The following is a 16766-nucleotide window of genomic DNA, read 5'->3' on the forward strand; positions in this document are numbered from 1 at the left end:
GGTTCCTACAGCCACTTCTCTACGAGTCCATGTGGCTTGACTGGGGCTTACAGAAACTGGTAGCAGGTCACATGTCGTCTAAGCTGTCAATATTCTAATTGGCTCTTGGTGGAAACTTGTGGGAGGGTACTAATTGAAAGTCTAAGTTTTCTGCTCAGAAATCCCATTACTGTGAAATAAGCTTGAAAAGCATGAAGAATTCAGATTTTCCACTGTGTCAAGAATGTGGCTTTAAAGTATGTTTTCCTGGTCAGAGCCTTAATGGGGCTGTTAGTGCAGTTAGTCTCTCCATGTTTCAGCTGAAAATGTACCTCAAGGCGGAAAAATGGCAAGAACTGCTTTTGGTATATCTGAAAATTTATTTTGATCAGACAGAAAAGCATGGACTTGTGTTGGTTATTGTGAGTGAAGGCTTTAGTCTTTCAAGGTACCCATGATACATCCCCCATACCGTCATACCTCTAGCATCACACTAATACACTTTATACACTTCTTTGTATAAAAATTTGTTTTTCAAGGGACTTTGGAGTGCATTCACACTGTTTAGTCCGTTTCTCTAGAAATTGTTTGGGGAGGTGTGAATGAGTAGTCAAACTCTGACTCAGAGCAAATAAGCAAACTCTGGTCCGCCTAAAAACCTAGGTCTCAGTTTGGTTGAAGAGAACTCTGGCTCGGTTTGGATGGATGCAAGCGGACCGGAGACTGTTCCAAAAGCAGGAAGCAGACTGCAGCACACGGCATTCTGGGTAAATACAACCAAAACAAAAGTGAGAATCTAGCGCTAGAGGGAGAAATGGCTCATGGTGTTTTACCAATGACAAAAGACAAATCCTACAACTGCTAAAGTCTGACTACATCTGCATCATCTTCAGAGGTTTTCGTCTCATTTCCTTCAGTGGTTCTAGGTGCAACGTCACCACAACGTCACCTCCTCACGCAAGGACGTGAACAGTTTTCTCCAAAGTGTTTGGTTCGTTTGGCTCAGTGTAGTGTGAAAGCGAACCGCACCAGTTGAAAATGTAACAAATGTTGCATTTTCTGGTCCCCAATTGGAGTCTTCCTGGCTATCAACTGTGAAAACACTCAAACATTTTGTGATGAGAACTACGGGTTGAGGAGCAACAGTAACATTTACAGCGAGGCAAAAGCCGCAGGCCAAAATCTGACTCCGATTCAGAATATATGGAAGATAATGTTGGGGGTATTCCTCCTCACCAGTATGAATACCACAGCATTCATACTGAATGCAGGTCATAGTCTTTGAACACAGAGCCTTACAGAAACTCCTCAAAGTGATAAGATGAATGCTGGATTTAGTTAGCTTCAATAACACTGGTGCAATGGGGAGCCAAACAAATGAGTCTACAAAGTACTCAGAGACAATTAAGACTATGCTGCTTGATCAATTGTGACGTAACATTACATTTATTAAGTAAAAATCTGTAACACTATCATTATTTCTTCTGCAGAATTCTAAAAAACAAAAATGGCATTCACAGCAATTTAACATTAAAAAGAGAACATTGTGTGGAATTTCCATTTCGGGAAAAAAACAAACAAAAAAAACAACACCAACTCATTGTGGGTGATATGCTGGCACATCACGTTGGCTTTGAAATGTTCAGTCATTACTCAATAAATCCGGAGGATTTGTCCCCCATAAAAACAACAAACCAAACCAATTACAGAAATTAGCTGGTAAAACGGTTAAAATGGCACATATGTGCAGCTGCACCAACAACATACAACAAGGAAAACGTGATGCTATTGTTGCACCAATTACCATCTTCCAATAGTATTATTGTGTCGTAATGACACTACTGGAATATCTGTTTTAAAGAGGCAGTACTATGTATATTCCAAACACATAGCACAGTCAAGTCACTATATAAATGCTACATATCTAAAACATGACTTAAAAGAAATTGAACTTCTCAATTTATCGTCTTGAATTTGGCTCTCAGTCTCTTTAAGAAGATTTCACTCTTTCAGAAAAGAGCAAAAACCCAATACTCTACTTTAATACAAAAAAAATACATATAAAAGAAATTTGTTTCAATTTGGGATGTGTGTGTGTGTGCGTGTGTGTGCGTGTGCGTGTGTGTGCGTGTGTGTGTGCGTGCGTGTGCCATTCAGTTCACAGAAAATGCATATGCTGTCAGGTCTAGAGTTGAGAGGACACACCACCAGCAGCAGAATTGTTTCAGCTTAAATATGGTGAAAGTTCACCACTGTGGTAAATATCTGAATTTCCCTTCGGCGGCTGCATTCTTCAAAGGTCGATCATGTCTCAGCCGCATGACAAATGCTGACCTAATTTCAAAACTCCTCCAAATGCAGCCTTCAAATCAGTCTTTCATTTTAGGCAAAAGATGGAAGCATCTGGTCCACCTATCGTGGCCAAATATATCCCATAATTCCTTCATGTCCGAGTGTGTCAACTATCAGTCGGCTGTGGAAAATACAAGCAGGAGACTATAAATCAAATGTAGTTTAAAACAGTACAAATGTTACGTATTACAAGTATTGGGCACAAATAAGTGTTTCTGATCATTTTCAACAGAGTAATCTAACATTTTTTGATAGAAATGTCACCATAAAAAACATTTCTAACAGACAATATCCCAACCTCCCTATATTAATGTTACAACTGTTCTTCCAAGTCTCTCTTTCTTGTTCTTAAACCCAAGAGATTCAAGATCACAATTGCGGTGTTTCCACGAAATAAGAAACGCAATTAAAGTCACATGTGAATAAGATTATTGATGCAACAAATCAGTAAAAATCATACAGAGCCTGTCATCTTCTTAGTCTTTTGCACCAGTAGTAACATCTGGTTGCTGATGAAGTGACTTGTGTGATGTAAATCAAAAGCATCTCCTTTGCAGGCATTTTATTTGGGGTGGGGGGGGGATTTGTTCCTCGTCCAACACACTTGAATTACATGGTGAAACTGTCTCCCTAGCATACAGTCAAGTTCTTCAGAGCTCTGCTGATGACCTAATATTGGAGCCAGGTGTGTGGAAGCAGAGAGACATCTACAAGTTGAAGGACTCTGGCCCTCAAAAAACAGTTTCAGGCTTAAAGAATAATAAAAAAACCATCATTAAATAGCCTCTTTAGGGCTTGCAAGGGAGCACTAAATAGTACAATGGTGCTTTAAAACTGGATGAAAAAACTGGCAAGTTCTAATGGCTTACAGCAGGGGTCTCAAACTCCAGTCCTCGAGGGCCGCAGTCCTGCAACTTTTAGATGTGCCTCTGCTGCACCACACCTGAATAGAATAATTAGGTCATTAAGGCTCTGGAGAACTGATCTACACAAGGAGGAGGAAATTAAGCCATTTAAATCCAGTGTTTTGTACCTGTGGCACATCTAAAAACTGCAGAACAGCGGCCCTTGAGGACTGGAGTTTGACACCTGTGGCTTACAGGGATGCCAGAGAGATCCCACTGGTGATGTTTTCTGCATCAGTTTCTAAAATGGAGCAAACTTCATCATTATCTGGGAGGCATTTCCTTTGATTGAACGATGGAGCGTCTGGTTGTGCTGGGGTGTTCAATTGAAGATGTTGCAGGTGGCTTTCCTCTAATCATCTGAGGGTGATGATTAGATCTTTCAAGAGCACAACACTGTAGTTCACAACACCTCTTCCTGGAATAATGTACTCTTTTGGACCGTCCTGCATGTTCCCTGGATCTAAATCCCCCTAAACCCTTTTGGGGATTGATGGCAAAGGAGGTTTACAAAAATCAGATGTCAGTTTCAGGTCATGAATTGCAGTCGTAAAGCCAAACATCTTCACCAAATGGAGAAACGCTCCGTACTGGAAACTCTCCCACTAGCCATGCGTTAATGAATTTTTGAAGTGAAGTTGTTTGATACGTTCCGCTCTGTTCAAACTACTACTTAGAAGCTGATTATGACCCAACACCTCGAAATGCAAATACTTGAAACTTTTTCTCCAGTCTTAAGATTTCATCACAAGTGGCTTATTAAACTCCCCGATAAACAGCTACATTCTGTTCCACTGATGCCTGTCCGTCAACAGAGTTCGCCGTAGCTTATTGGTAGTCAACTTGCTTCGGTCTCTACCTCCAACACCAGCACAGTGTTTCTTACAGTCCGAAAACCACAGCTCTGAGGCAAGCACTGAGAACCTATTTGAGTTTTATTTGGAAGTTGGACCAGTACCCCTTTGAAGGGCATCTTTTACCCCTGGGAGCTTAAGATGCCAATAAAATTTCCTCCTTTCAACACAAGCACGCTTGAACACTCTGCCAGAGATAAAGTCACACACGGACAGCAGGCACTCACCTGTACAGTAGAGCTGATTTCAGCAGCAAATCCTCCTGTGACCGGCGCCTCGTGACTGATGAGCAAACGTCCAGTTCTCGCCACCGACTGAAAGACATGAACAAGAGAGAAGTTCAACATAGAACTCCATCAAGAAGGAATGAAAACTTCATCTGATTATGGGTGTTATTTAAGACTGAATATTAGCTTTTCAAACATTCAGATACAGTCAATCAAAGACCTACCAGGACTTTCTGTCCAATTTAGTGTGAACACTTAACTACTGAGTTAAGGAGACTCCAAGTTTTCTGCATCAAACTGTATTCTTTGCAGAACATCAAGAAATGTCTGTCTATTCATGCTGTGATAAAGAAAAAGCAAGACTTTAAACAGATAACAGGAAGGGTAAATGGAGTACAGCTCAATTTGAACCGTGTTAGCTTTTATCATAAAACATGCTGGAATTGGTAATGTTGGCAACTATTTGTAAATCCCAGATTCAAGGAAAGGAAAGTAAGTAAGAACATTGTACGTTCTGGTTCATCTACAAGAAAATGAAATCACCCAAAATTTTTATTAGTAGGCCAGAACGCTACAATTCTTATTGGAACATTTTCAAGTAGTGGTTGAAGTAGTATTGCTTTAAATATATATTTCCACTCTGTTGAGGTATCTGTTGAGTTATGAGTAGGGGTGCACCAGCAAATCGGCACAGATTACCTTAATTTTGGAAGACTGACCCAAACTTGCATGTGAAACTGATTTTATGTACCTCCACAAAAGGTCTGAAAATCAAACCTACCCACGTTCACATCTGAACGTGTGTGGTTAATAATAGTCACCCACTGTTGCAAACGTAAAGACTTTATTGCTATATTTATATACTTTTCAGACAAAAAAACATGGTACTGGCCAAAAACAGAATAGGTAAATCATAGTTTATTAAGATTGGTGAATGGCCAGAAAACTGCAATTGGTGCACCACTACTTATGACTTTTAGATATTTTCTGCAGTAGTGCTCATAGCTGGATGTGTCACCCTTGAGCCAGTACTCAGCTGTTAACATGTGGAAGTTGTTCCCACGTTTCCCTCAGTGGGATTCTACATCTGCCCATTTCCCTCAGGGGGCATTTGCGTCACGCTGAGCGTTTGACTGCATGCAGAAATTGAACATGACAACCTGATGATCTGAACGGCTGATTTAGGCTGGTACACAGGGCCAACTGGACAATCATGGACATAAGAGTTCTCCACCTCCCAGGCATTTGTATATGGGTTTTCTGCAACCTGACATTACTGCAGAGGGATGCCTCCGCCCCACCCGTTATCTACCGCAGCATAAAACCAGTACTATACTATAATCTTATCCAGTGGCCACTTGACCAAGCCAAAGCTATGTCTGTTTTCTGCAGCTTCAGCAAACTTTTGCCTCTCCTCTACCCAGCTGGACTAGCTCGTTTTATTTCAGCAATAAACTGTGGAAACACCTTTAAAACAACACAATATTACCAAGTTGATTGTAACATGGTGTACTATTTAGAGAATCACAAGATTTGGTAAGGTTTAATGGGAAACTTCAGAAAAGTGTGGATGGGCAACAACTTAAAACCAAGTGCCTTGGGCGTGCCGTGATGGCGGAGGGGTTAGCGTGACCCACATTCAGAGGCAACATGGCCGACGATGTTTACCGCATGTCTTCCTCCCTCTCCTTCCCCCTTTCCTGTTAGCCTACTTTGAAAAAGGGACACTAGAGCCCCCAAAAAGACTCCTTGTGGGGTGATAAAAAACAAATAGAAAAAAAAACAAAAAACAAGTGCCTTTTATATTGAAATAAAAACTTAAACAATACAGATCCATTTTAAGTCAGATGGGCGACCACTGCATACTTCTCCATCCCTCAGAGCCACAAACCAAACTGCTGTTGCAACTATATGACCTGCTGAAAATAGGTGTCACATATAGAAATTAAGTGACTCCTTCACACACACACACACACACACCCACACACACACACACAGAGGCATGCTGAGGTTTCTTCCTGATGCTAAACTGACACATGGTTGCACTGCTGAGGCCAATAGTTAGGCTGTTAATCATAAACCAACTGTCTGTAATGTTGCCATTGTCACTCACTTGATCGAGAAAGTCAGCGCTGGGTTACTCAAGCTAGTACACAACATCGGACCATTAATTTGGGGTGTTTATAGGAGGAGAAAGATTCTTGATAGTAAACTTGAGAGTCAAACTCCAGACCTTGCCAAGGCAGTATATTAAGCAACTCATCCCCACATGAGGGGAACGAGTTCAGCCAAATACTCTGATTATATGACACCATCTTCAGGAATGTGCAAGTTAATAACATTGGAAGACAATAACAACAAATGGCAATGTGAGCAGTGAGGAGGAATCAAGCGGGGAGCTGAGAGTTGGGCGATGTCTTGATATGACATGTTGCTGTAAAGTTTGCCTCAGCTCAATGACTCATACGGGTCAGGTGCATAAACAGAGTCGCCGTCCAATCCCCTGCTCCACCCTAATGCTGAACCCGATCCCTGTCTTAGGCAAACTTGTACACAAAAGACTACTGACATCCAGTCTTGCAGTGAAACACGATCACTTGCCTAGATATTTCCCTGTTGGTCCACTCCCTGAGGGGACACCTCTTACTGCTGCATCGGGAGTGCATTTTCACATGCTTTGAGCACAATAGAAGGGCTCTTTTTTTATATCCAGGGTGGGGTTTAAACACCTTGACCCACAATTAGGTTCAAAACTATTCATACTCCAGGCAATGCTTTTCTTTGATAGGCCATAAAACCAGCATCCTTCAAAATATAAACTGTGTAAAAGGAGTATCACTATCTAAAAAATAAAAAAATAATATTTTACTTAAATTTCATTGATAGAGAGCATGTTGAAAATGACTATATGCTCTCAATCAATAGAGAAGTCTATCTAATCCTTTTTATCATTGCTGGTCAGCACTTTGAATGTTTCCACAGGTGTGTTGACTATTTATCTTTGGTGATAAACTCCATGTCGTCAGGCCTGAGGACGTTGCAGTCACCCTAATCTTTAGCTCTCTCAACAGATTCTCCATTCAACTCAGGACTCCCAGTAAGCAGAAACATGTTGCCAAACTTAAAAAATATCTTTAAAAAATCTAAATCTGAAAAATGTGGGCGTAATTTTACCTTTAGCCTTTTGAATTTAAATATGGGAAAAACTTTTGTAACTACCTTGTTTTATCTTGGTTTTTGACGACTACAACCATTTCTTCGCTAACTCGGGTGATGCTAATGAGGCTAAGCATAATATATGCTAATGAAAGCTGTTAGAAAATTGCCACCATCAATTTAACACAGATTCATTTTTAGCAAAGCCCCTTTTATATTGAGCTATTCAATGTAACTGCTTATCAATTTTAACATAGTCGCTCAGGTACCCCTGCTTATTTATAATTAATTACAGCAAACAGATGAACTCCATAGGGGGATTTCGCTGTCGAATGTAGCAACCATTCTGTTAAACCATGGCTGGGGATGGTTGTTTACAAGCGCGCGCAATGTTCGGATGGTTCATAGCGTAGAATCTTTCACGGTCGAACTGGTGCATTACATACACCCCTGACAAACATTAGCGACTGGGTAAAATTGGATCCAATCGTTTCAAACTTGAGCAGAGTCCACGCCTCCGGTGAGCAATGATTTCTCAATAGCCATAGCAAAGCATTTCTCTGCACATAGCAAAGCGTAGAACATCGGGTTGGCTCGTACCAAGCTACTTTACTTTCACATAACTACAATTTGTGTTGCAATCTGGCAAAAAAGTCCAGTTAAAGGGGCATGAATACTCTTCCACAGCACTCAGATCTTAAAACTTTAGTTCATCTTATTTAATTGTCCTTTTCCTAAATTCAATTTCAGTTTCAAATGATATTTGCTTCAACATCTAACATCAGACTATAACAGAAATTCAGAGGAGTAATTTTGTACTACAACTCGGTTGCCTCTGGTTGCCGAATGAACTTTCCGGAGACAGGAACATTTAAACATTTCAAAGTGTGATCCTTTTTCTCCCGGTAAATCACATGCTCTTTTTATTTGCCCATGACAGGCACCTTTCATGACAAAAACTCAAAGCAGTGGTAAGACTTTTATGACTGCTCTGGAGCCATAGGAAGTACGCTGGACAGTGTAAGGAGATGATAAGTTAGAAGCAGCCAAAGGGGAGAAATTATATGTCTTTAGTGAGAGAAGGACAGTCAAACATGTCATGAATCTTCCAATATAACATCAGGGAGATGTGCTTGCAGTGAGTATCTTGTCGTTATGGTTGAACCAGGGACCTGTGCCTGATTGGTTTTATTACCAAGCGGCTCACGTCCAGCCAACCAAGGAAATCTCCCACCAAAATCAAAGCAGTGAAAGAGCAAAGAGTGCAGCAATATAAAGATCAAGAGTCCGTGGATAATGATAGCAGATTTATAGAAAAAACAAAAAACAAAACTGTGCAGCAAAAACATACAAACAGAGTCTGTGTGAAACTGGACGCTTTTACACATTATAGAGGAAAAAGCTTCTTGAAGTGTATAAAAAGACTTTTTACTTTCCAAACCCTGTCAAGCTTCATAGAAAACCCGTATCTCTAAAACGGCCAGCCTATAAATGAGTAAACTTATCATTTTACTAGAAGAGTTTTCCCAGACAATAATTATATGATAAAACAAGGATACACACCCGGAGCCTTGCCTGATTTAAGTGCCAGCAAGGAAACTGTGGCTGGGTAGATGAACCAGCAATGTTTCACACAGGACTTTACTTATAATAAAGTAAAAGCATCAAATGACAATCTTTTTTTCTTTTTTTGTTAAATTAAAAAATATTGTAGTGTTTACACGGTTCAAAACCAAACTTGTGTTGTCTGGTAGAAGCCTCCTGCTCTTTGGTCCTGCAGTGGACCAGAGTCAAATCCTGGAGTCCTGGTTGGTGGCAGTTGATGGCAGTCGGGCAGGGCGACAGCTCTGGTGGCCACAGCTTTACTACTCATTGTACTGCAGGGCTGTTATTTGATGCCGGAGTCGTTCTGCTGGCTGCAGAAGAAATGTCATGTTTACTGCTGTTCCCATACACACCCAAACCTAATGAGCAGCGTAGAGCTCTGCCCTCGCTCTCTGGATCCGTCTCTTCTTCTGCATGGCTCCGTCCCGCTGCAGCCCGTCTCATCCCCATCATCCCATTTTGTTTTTTTTCCACCTCCTCCTGGCCTCTCTGTGAATCGCTGACTTCCATCGAATTAAACCGTTTGGGTTTTTATGGAGCCCGTTTTCCCAGCCGCGACAGTCATCCCACGATGCGGCCTCGCCGCTCGGAGGTTGGCCTGGCATGGCCTCACAGAACAAGGCCAACACCATCGCTCTACCTCTGCACTTAAATTCGGTGTCTCTCCCGAAGTGTCTCCACCGATGAGTGGCCCCCACATAAGAACACACGCAACACACGTGGAAGTATGAACGGTAAGTACTTTGCAAAAGTATTCACATTCCCTAAACTCCCCCCCCCCCATGTTTCATACCCAGACTTCAATAACTTTTAATAGGGATTTTATGTAATATACCAAGACAAAGTAGAGCTTAATTGTGTAGAGAAAAGGATAGTAAAAAGAGTGTCGTGTATTCTCAATTACATTCGGGTCTGAACTTTGACTGAGCCATATTAAAGGGACAGGATTATGTGTTTTCCAGCCACATAATATCATTTTATAGCCCAAGAAACTGTGTTACCTTCAGTTATAAAAATGCTGTATATATATCAAATATGACTAACGCCTAGAAATTGGGCCTGTGTCTCCTTAAGAAACTCCTACTTTCCAACCCACAACACTCTGCCTTTGGGAAGTCATCACAACATTGTTCCTCTATTAACCCTTTAGCAATGTTTTACCAGCTTACCTGGTAAAACATTGCTACTTTGCTGAGAAGTAGCTCATATAATGAGCTCAGCACATGCGCAGTTCCACCAGGTGTTTGCTAATTGCTACCGGCTAGTCTGAAGGATCTGAGTGGGCAGGATTCACGGGAAAACTTGGAAACTGCAGCTCTGAGCACGGGTTTCATCCTTGAAGGCGGCACTCTATAACAAGAAGGCGATTTGCACATCTGAATGGTTGCTATGGGAGATTAAAGGATTTCTCAAACGTGAAAAAAAAACAAAAAAAACAAAGCAACACCCCAGGTATGTTTTTGATAAGGGAATAGCATAACGTAATAAAGCTCAAAAAAGTTGATTTAACATACTACTACCCCTTCAAAACACATGGATACATTTACATCTGAACTAAGGCCGCATTATAATGGGCAAACATGAAATTGTTCAATATTGCAATATAGATTATAGAAATTATAATTGACCCACATTTTCCCAATTCATGTCTTCCTTTTCAGATATTATGCAGACCTCATTATACTCCCTGACTCTCTGTTTCTGAAATTACCTTTAATTGGACACAAAGAGCCTCCGTCTGCACGTTACGGATCTCTGTCACACCAGACGGTAAACTTCCAAGCCAGACTCAAGTGGTTCTGAGCCTCTAATAAGTGTTTTTTTCCCTGTACCTAGCCAACTTCATAGTCCCTGCTGAAAGGAGGTCAACACCAAAATGGTTCTGGTACTATATTTTATGGTGGTAATGATGCATGTAGGGTGATCTGTAATGTTAGTCATGCCACACATAGTGTTTTCAATGAGGGACAAATAGTTTCATTTTGGTCTCATCTGACCACAGCACCATTTTCCACATGTTCGCTGTGTCACCGGCAGGAATAATTGTAGTAAACCGCAAACGGGACTTTCTCATGGCTGTCTTCTCGCCACCTTCCCTTCCAGAAGGCCAGATCTGCCGAGTCCACCACCAATAGTTGTGCTCTCGAGAGGTTCCAGGTTTTTTCAGACGATGGATGGAACGGTGCTCTATGAAATGTTCAAATCTTTATCTCCGACCTGTGTGGTAAATTTCGCAGTCTAATGCGCTCCAATAAACATCTGAAGTCTTCACGGAACAGCTGTATTTATATGAAGATTAAATACAAACAGCTGGACTCTTTATTAATCAGGCGACCGGGGTAACTGGATGCAATGGATCTCATTTTATGGTATTGACATAAAAGGCACTAAAACACAAATGCGAGACAAAGTTTTATGTAAAAAAATATGTTTTTCTGCCCAATTGTCCTATTTTGTCCAATCCCAGTAAATCCATTAAAGTCCATGGCTGTAAAATGAGACAATGTGGAAAAGTTGACTTCTTCAAGCTGCTGTATATACTAAATAAAACAGTCTAATACTTGACCTTTGTGTTGTCACAGATTTGTGACACTAACTGAAGACAAATTGTTCAAAACAAAAAAAAGAAAAAACGGTTTACAAAGCCACTTCCTATTGAACAGAAACCCTGGGTGTTTTTCGACATAATGCGCCATAAATGCTTTCAGAACATGTACAAAAATCTTTCCAGAAGAAGCTTCTGGCACTTACGTGTTGCGCCTGTATTTGTACATTGCTAAACTCATTCACAACAACCCTGAAATAGAGGTGACGAAAAACGGGGGTCAAAAATACAAAAAAAACAAACACCGTCTGCTGTGCTGTGCTTGTACTGTACGTTTCCACACACAAGAACTGAAGAGACAGCAAATGACTCCCGGCCTTCCCATAATAATGTTCCTCTTCCATCCCTCAGGCCGTCCATCAAAACATGACAGTAACAGAATGTTTAGTTCAGTGCCGCCACGGAGGAGTCGTCCTTGCCGCTGGATCCGCTTGGCTCTGTTTGCCTTCCGTCGACCCTGTAATTGCGCGGCCACAGCAGCGCCCTAACTCATGTGCCACTGTGCGTCGCCCGTGACAAATGAGAGCCGAAGACGACGAAGCTCGGCTACTTGCGAGGCCCCTGAAAGTGGTCTTTTACGTGTAGTGAGAGAGCGGCGACTGTGTGGCCAATTTGCCAAGGGAGCAGACAAAAAGAAAAAAAACCTTCCCGTCTTACTGCAGAACGAGAGGTAATAAAAGATCCGCACTCACCACATTTCTGCATCACTGAGAGTCTATCAGTGAGCACACATGTATGGGAAAGTGAGTAGCCAACGTGATGACAGCTCTCGGTGAGCATCTCATAGGCTACACAAGCAGTATGGCAGTACTGCTTTATGGCAGTAAAAAAAATCATAAAGCAGTTTTATAGGCTTTACGAAGTAATCTAAGACAATGTGGGGCGGTTTCTACAGATTTAACTGTCTTCTTACTCATCGTGATATCCTGCATGAAAAGATGTTATACAGCCTTTGAGGGAAATAGACTGGAAATTTTGTGCAGAGCAGTGGCTTATTCCCATCAGCAGATTCCAGGTAAACGCCAGTACAGTTAGACAGCAACAAATCTTGCTTGTTACAGTTGTCAAGGATTTCATGACCTCATTTGACCCAGATGGCTGGATGATGAATATGTGTGCAATAAAAGAAACCTTGATGGTGTGCGTCGCCCACACAGGCATACATATATAACACACCCCAGCTCTACTTTCTATCCCGTTGTTGCTAAATTGTGTTAACTCAGGACGATGGATCTGCAGACTGATGTCTAAACTGACATTTGAGATTTCTAACAGTTATTTGTTACTCAGTAATTGTTGATTAACCCAATAATCAATCAACATTTATCTCTTTCTGTGATAAAATTGGAGAAAGGCAATGGATAAATGAACATGTCTCTATGGTTTTACCCTCCTCCCTGGTTGGAAATCACTGTTGTATTGTCAAAAATTGTAAAGCTGCCATTAACTTTGAAGATGTTTTTTTAACAATTACAACAATTCTAGATGGAAATTACATATGACATATGACGGCTATGTCGTACGTTGATAAGGAGAAGCTGTATGACCAACTACTGTGGAAGCAACATGGCTGCCCATGTGGACTGAGAGAAAAACACTGAATGTGGTGTGTTCACAAATGAAAACTTAGCTTTAGAGTCATTAAGCAAGAAGACATGCAGGAAGCAACCACATCATTGCTTTTTTCTGCTGATGTTAACCCCATGGATAACAGGATGGAGTTCTCATAGTTACAGGCAAGTGGAAATCAGTGACTGATGTGATTTTGTTTTTGACTGTCATAGTATCAGGGTCCCTGAATCAACATTGTTGCTGGTCTGCTGTGAAACTTGCATTCAAAGTTATTTGAGAATAATCAACATCAGCAGCTAGTTGCAAATTAAGTATAAATATTGGGATTATTTGTAATATAAAATGGCAATGAAAATCACTTAGAACATTATATCACTTTCAGTTTTTATAAAGGACAAATCCATCCTAATATTTGTGATTACAAATATCTTTCATGAGTTTACTATTCAGTTTTTCAGGTAAATAAAATTACCAAAGCAAAAACAACCTGAGACCATTATGGCTCCATTTATTCCACACTGAAATGATTATTAACCATAACCCGCACATTTAAAGATCTCACATTTATTAAGAAGTTCAACTTTTGTGGCATTGATCCTAACTTTAAGAAAATAGGCACACCAACGCAAAACATTTGAGAAATGAATTGTTAGATAAAAAAGCAATCTAAAGGTGCTCCGATAATACATCATTATTCAATCAATTGGTAATTATGACTGTATAGCAGATATTTAAATAAATACCAGACCGGTTACAGAAAGGAGCCAGAAACATGGCAGACTAAAAGCTGACCCCTGGAGTCTTTATAGAAAAAATCTGGTCTGTTTTACTGCCATCCCTGTCAATCCTTCAATTCAAAATATCCTGTTTGCCAATGGAGTAAAAACCTCATCACAACATTGCAATGCTACAGAGCAATGGGGGTAAAAAATGCACAATGGCAATTTTAGTATCAGCTTTTCACCCAAACAGCTCTGCAGCCCGATCCCGCACACAGGCCCCCACTTTAACAGTGTGGGAACCACAGTACAGCAGTGGTTCCCAAAGATTTTCTGGGCCCCCCTATGGATTCCAATAAAATCCCCACCAAAGAAAAAAAACTGGGCACACACATCGTTCAACTAGACATAAACCTAAACACATATTTCGTTTCCAAACTCCACTGAAGTTTATTTCACACTTCAGGTTGCAACAAAACAAACTACAAACCATCTTTACAGTGAAACACTTTTTCACCGTAAAAGGTGAAAAAGTGTTTTTTTTTTCACTTTTTTTTAATCCACCCATACTGCTTCCCGCGCCTTCGCTGCAATGGCACTGCGCACCCCTTAGGGGGCGCGCCCCATACTTTGGGAACCACTGCAGTACAGGGAGATGACAGGATGGAACATAAAAATCAACAGATGTGGAAACGTGTTTGGGGGAAAATATTTTGTCATTGCAAAATACATTGTGTTTTTCCCAAAGATGATGGGGGGAAAAAATAAAATAAATAAAAACATAAAATGCTTTGAGACTCGAGAAGAATTATTTTTCAGTTTGGTTTCCACTTTTGGAAGTGACTATGATTTATGGCCCACTTTTTTATAGAAAAAAGATGTGGAAAAAATCTTGGGTAACACATCATCTGGTGGAGTGTACTATCCAAGAAGACCTCCTGAGTGTCTGTCTGTCCTTGTGACTTCCGACTTTCAGTGTTTTCCATTGGGTTGTGTTATCAGCGCACAGGCTGACCTCAATGATCTCAATCTGCCCATACCTCAGGCCAAGGCTTCTCAGCAAAACAATTTTTACAGTGGGGGAAAAAAAAAAAAAAAAACACGACCCAGCCATCAGGAAATAGTGTCCAATTTAAAAGTGCAGCTCGCTTTTAGAAATGTGGCTGCAAATCTAAAGCTCTCACTGCCATCACAATTATTACAGTAATTAGCAGGTTCCATTGTTGCAACAGGCCAGCATATAAGAGCAGAGATGAACACAGGGGCAGAAATTATGTTATTTCCCCTGCCTTGTTTATGTTTTTGCACCTACTCTCCACCCAGGGATTATTACCTCCAATGTTTGATAGTCAGCCGCATAGCAAGCCTGTCACCAGCTGAGCTACAGCCAATGTCCACTATTTTTCATCCAAGCTTGTATTGTGTATGCGTTTTCAATACTCTGTTATAGTAGAGCCGCCAAATTTAAAGGCCACATTTTACCGACGAGGGAACCTATGAAGAATTTAAGAAATCTCCAGTGCCTAGCTGTGGTATGTGAGCCGAAGCCACTGCCAAGATGAGGAATGGAAAAACGATCGGCTAAAGACACACAAGTGGAGAGACTGCAGAAGACAAGTGGAAAGATTACTATACAATGATTTTTTTTATGTGCCACAGTTGGGCTTCTTGTGTCTTTTTAAAATCAATAGAACTAGAATAAGCTGAAAGGTTTCTTTTTTTTTCTATTTTCTGTGTTTATTACAGCACTCCAAGGGAAGCCCAGGGAGAGAATTAGAAGCTAAATCTCTGAACTAGTGAGTAATTTTCCACCAATTTAACTACCCAACAGCTCACTGTACTCATGACAGCATAATGACATACACTAACAAATACCATATGAAGCCCCCATCTCAACCCCGGCCCCCATCCCAGCCCCACAAAGTCCTGCTGGGTTTGTCCATGGGGCACGGTGTTAACTTTGAAATTACAGACTCGGGATGAATAAATACTAACTTTTGTGCCCAAAACCTCTGACCGCTGTGCCTGTGTCATTATTTTCTACTTTGATTGTTTCCAGTCTGCTTGCGTGTATAACGGAAGGCCAAAGATACTGAGGGTGTTGCGGTGAGCCAAGGAGCAGATATTGGCCCCCCGAAATCCCGCAGCTGAAGGGGAGGCATGAGTCCGAGCTGTCTGTGCGCTAATCATCGGCCGGCAGCCTGAATCCGCAGCTTGCTTCCAGGCTGCAGAGTCGCATAAGGTCAGCCTCTGCCTGCCACGGAGCCAGGTGTCAGATCTGGGTATTGAGGCGATGCAAGTAATCTAGCAGCGAAGGCAAACCGTGCATTAGCGTATCAAAGACAGTACGAGAAAATTGCAGTGATTGAAAAAGAATGACCAAGTGGGGTAAACATAATCACGTAATTATTGGTTTTCAATCTGCTAGTGGGGGGAAATGTTGTGAAAGCATGTGTTTTTAAATAAGATGTGCGATTTAACTGCTGTTTGTATGATGTCAGATTCACAGAACTCACTATTATTATTGTTATTATTATTATCATCATTATTATTATTCATACATGGTTGTTTTGGCTTGCTTGGCTTCTGTCCTGAAAATGAGATGAAATTTTTAGTGTGTTGGTCTGTAGTGAATTTTTGAAACGTAGCTGCACTGTAAATAAGATGAGCTCTAAAAAAATGTCTAGGTTGGTTTTGTTGCTCATCAGAACATAAAAGCAGAAATTAAAAGAATATTCTGGGTTTTAAATTCATAACTGAAATACAAATTCATAGTTAAGATGACTTGGTTG

The 16766-nt window shown here is 40.9% G+C and overlaps 1 protein-coding gene across 2 annotated transcripts in view; it reads right to left on the minus strand.

The window, feature by feature from the left end:
• The window catches only part of bckdhb (branched chain keto acid dehydrogenase E1 subunit beta), a 53915-nt gene that overhangs the window by 7420 nt on the left and 29729 nt on the right, over nt 1–16766 (minus strand). The window contains exon 9 of one of the 2 annotated variants that reach the window (XM_028018144.1): nt 4318–4404. In XM_028018144.1, coding sequence (XP_027873945.1) covers nt 4318–4404 — 87 coding nt within the window. Of the gene's footprint in view, nt 1–4317; nt 4405–10957; nt 11170–16766 lie in introns of those variants that run through there. The other variant, XM_028018145.1, reaches the window with a different exon arrangement.

This window comes from Xiphophorus couchianus, chromosome 5, assembly GCF_001444195.1.
Source record: "Xiphophorus couchianus chromosome 5, X_couchianus-1.0, whole genome shotgun sequence".
Lineage (NCBI taxonomy): Eukaryota > Metazoa > Chordata > Actinopteri > Cyprinodontiformes > Poeciliidae > Xiphophorus > Xiphophorus couchianus.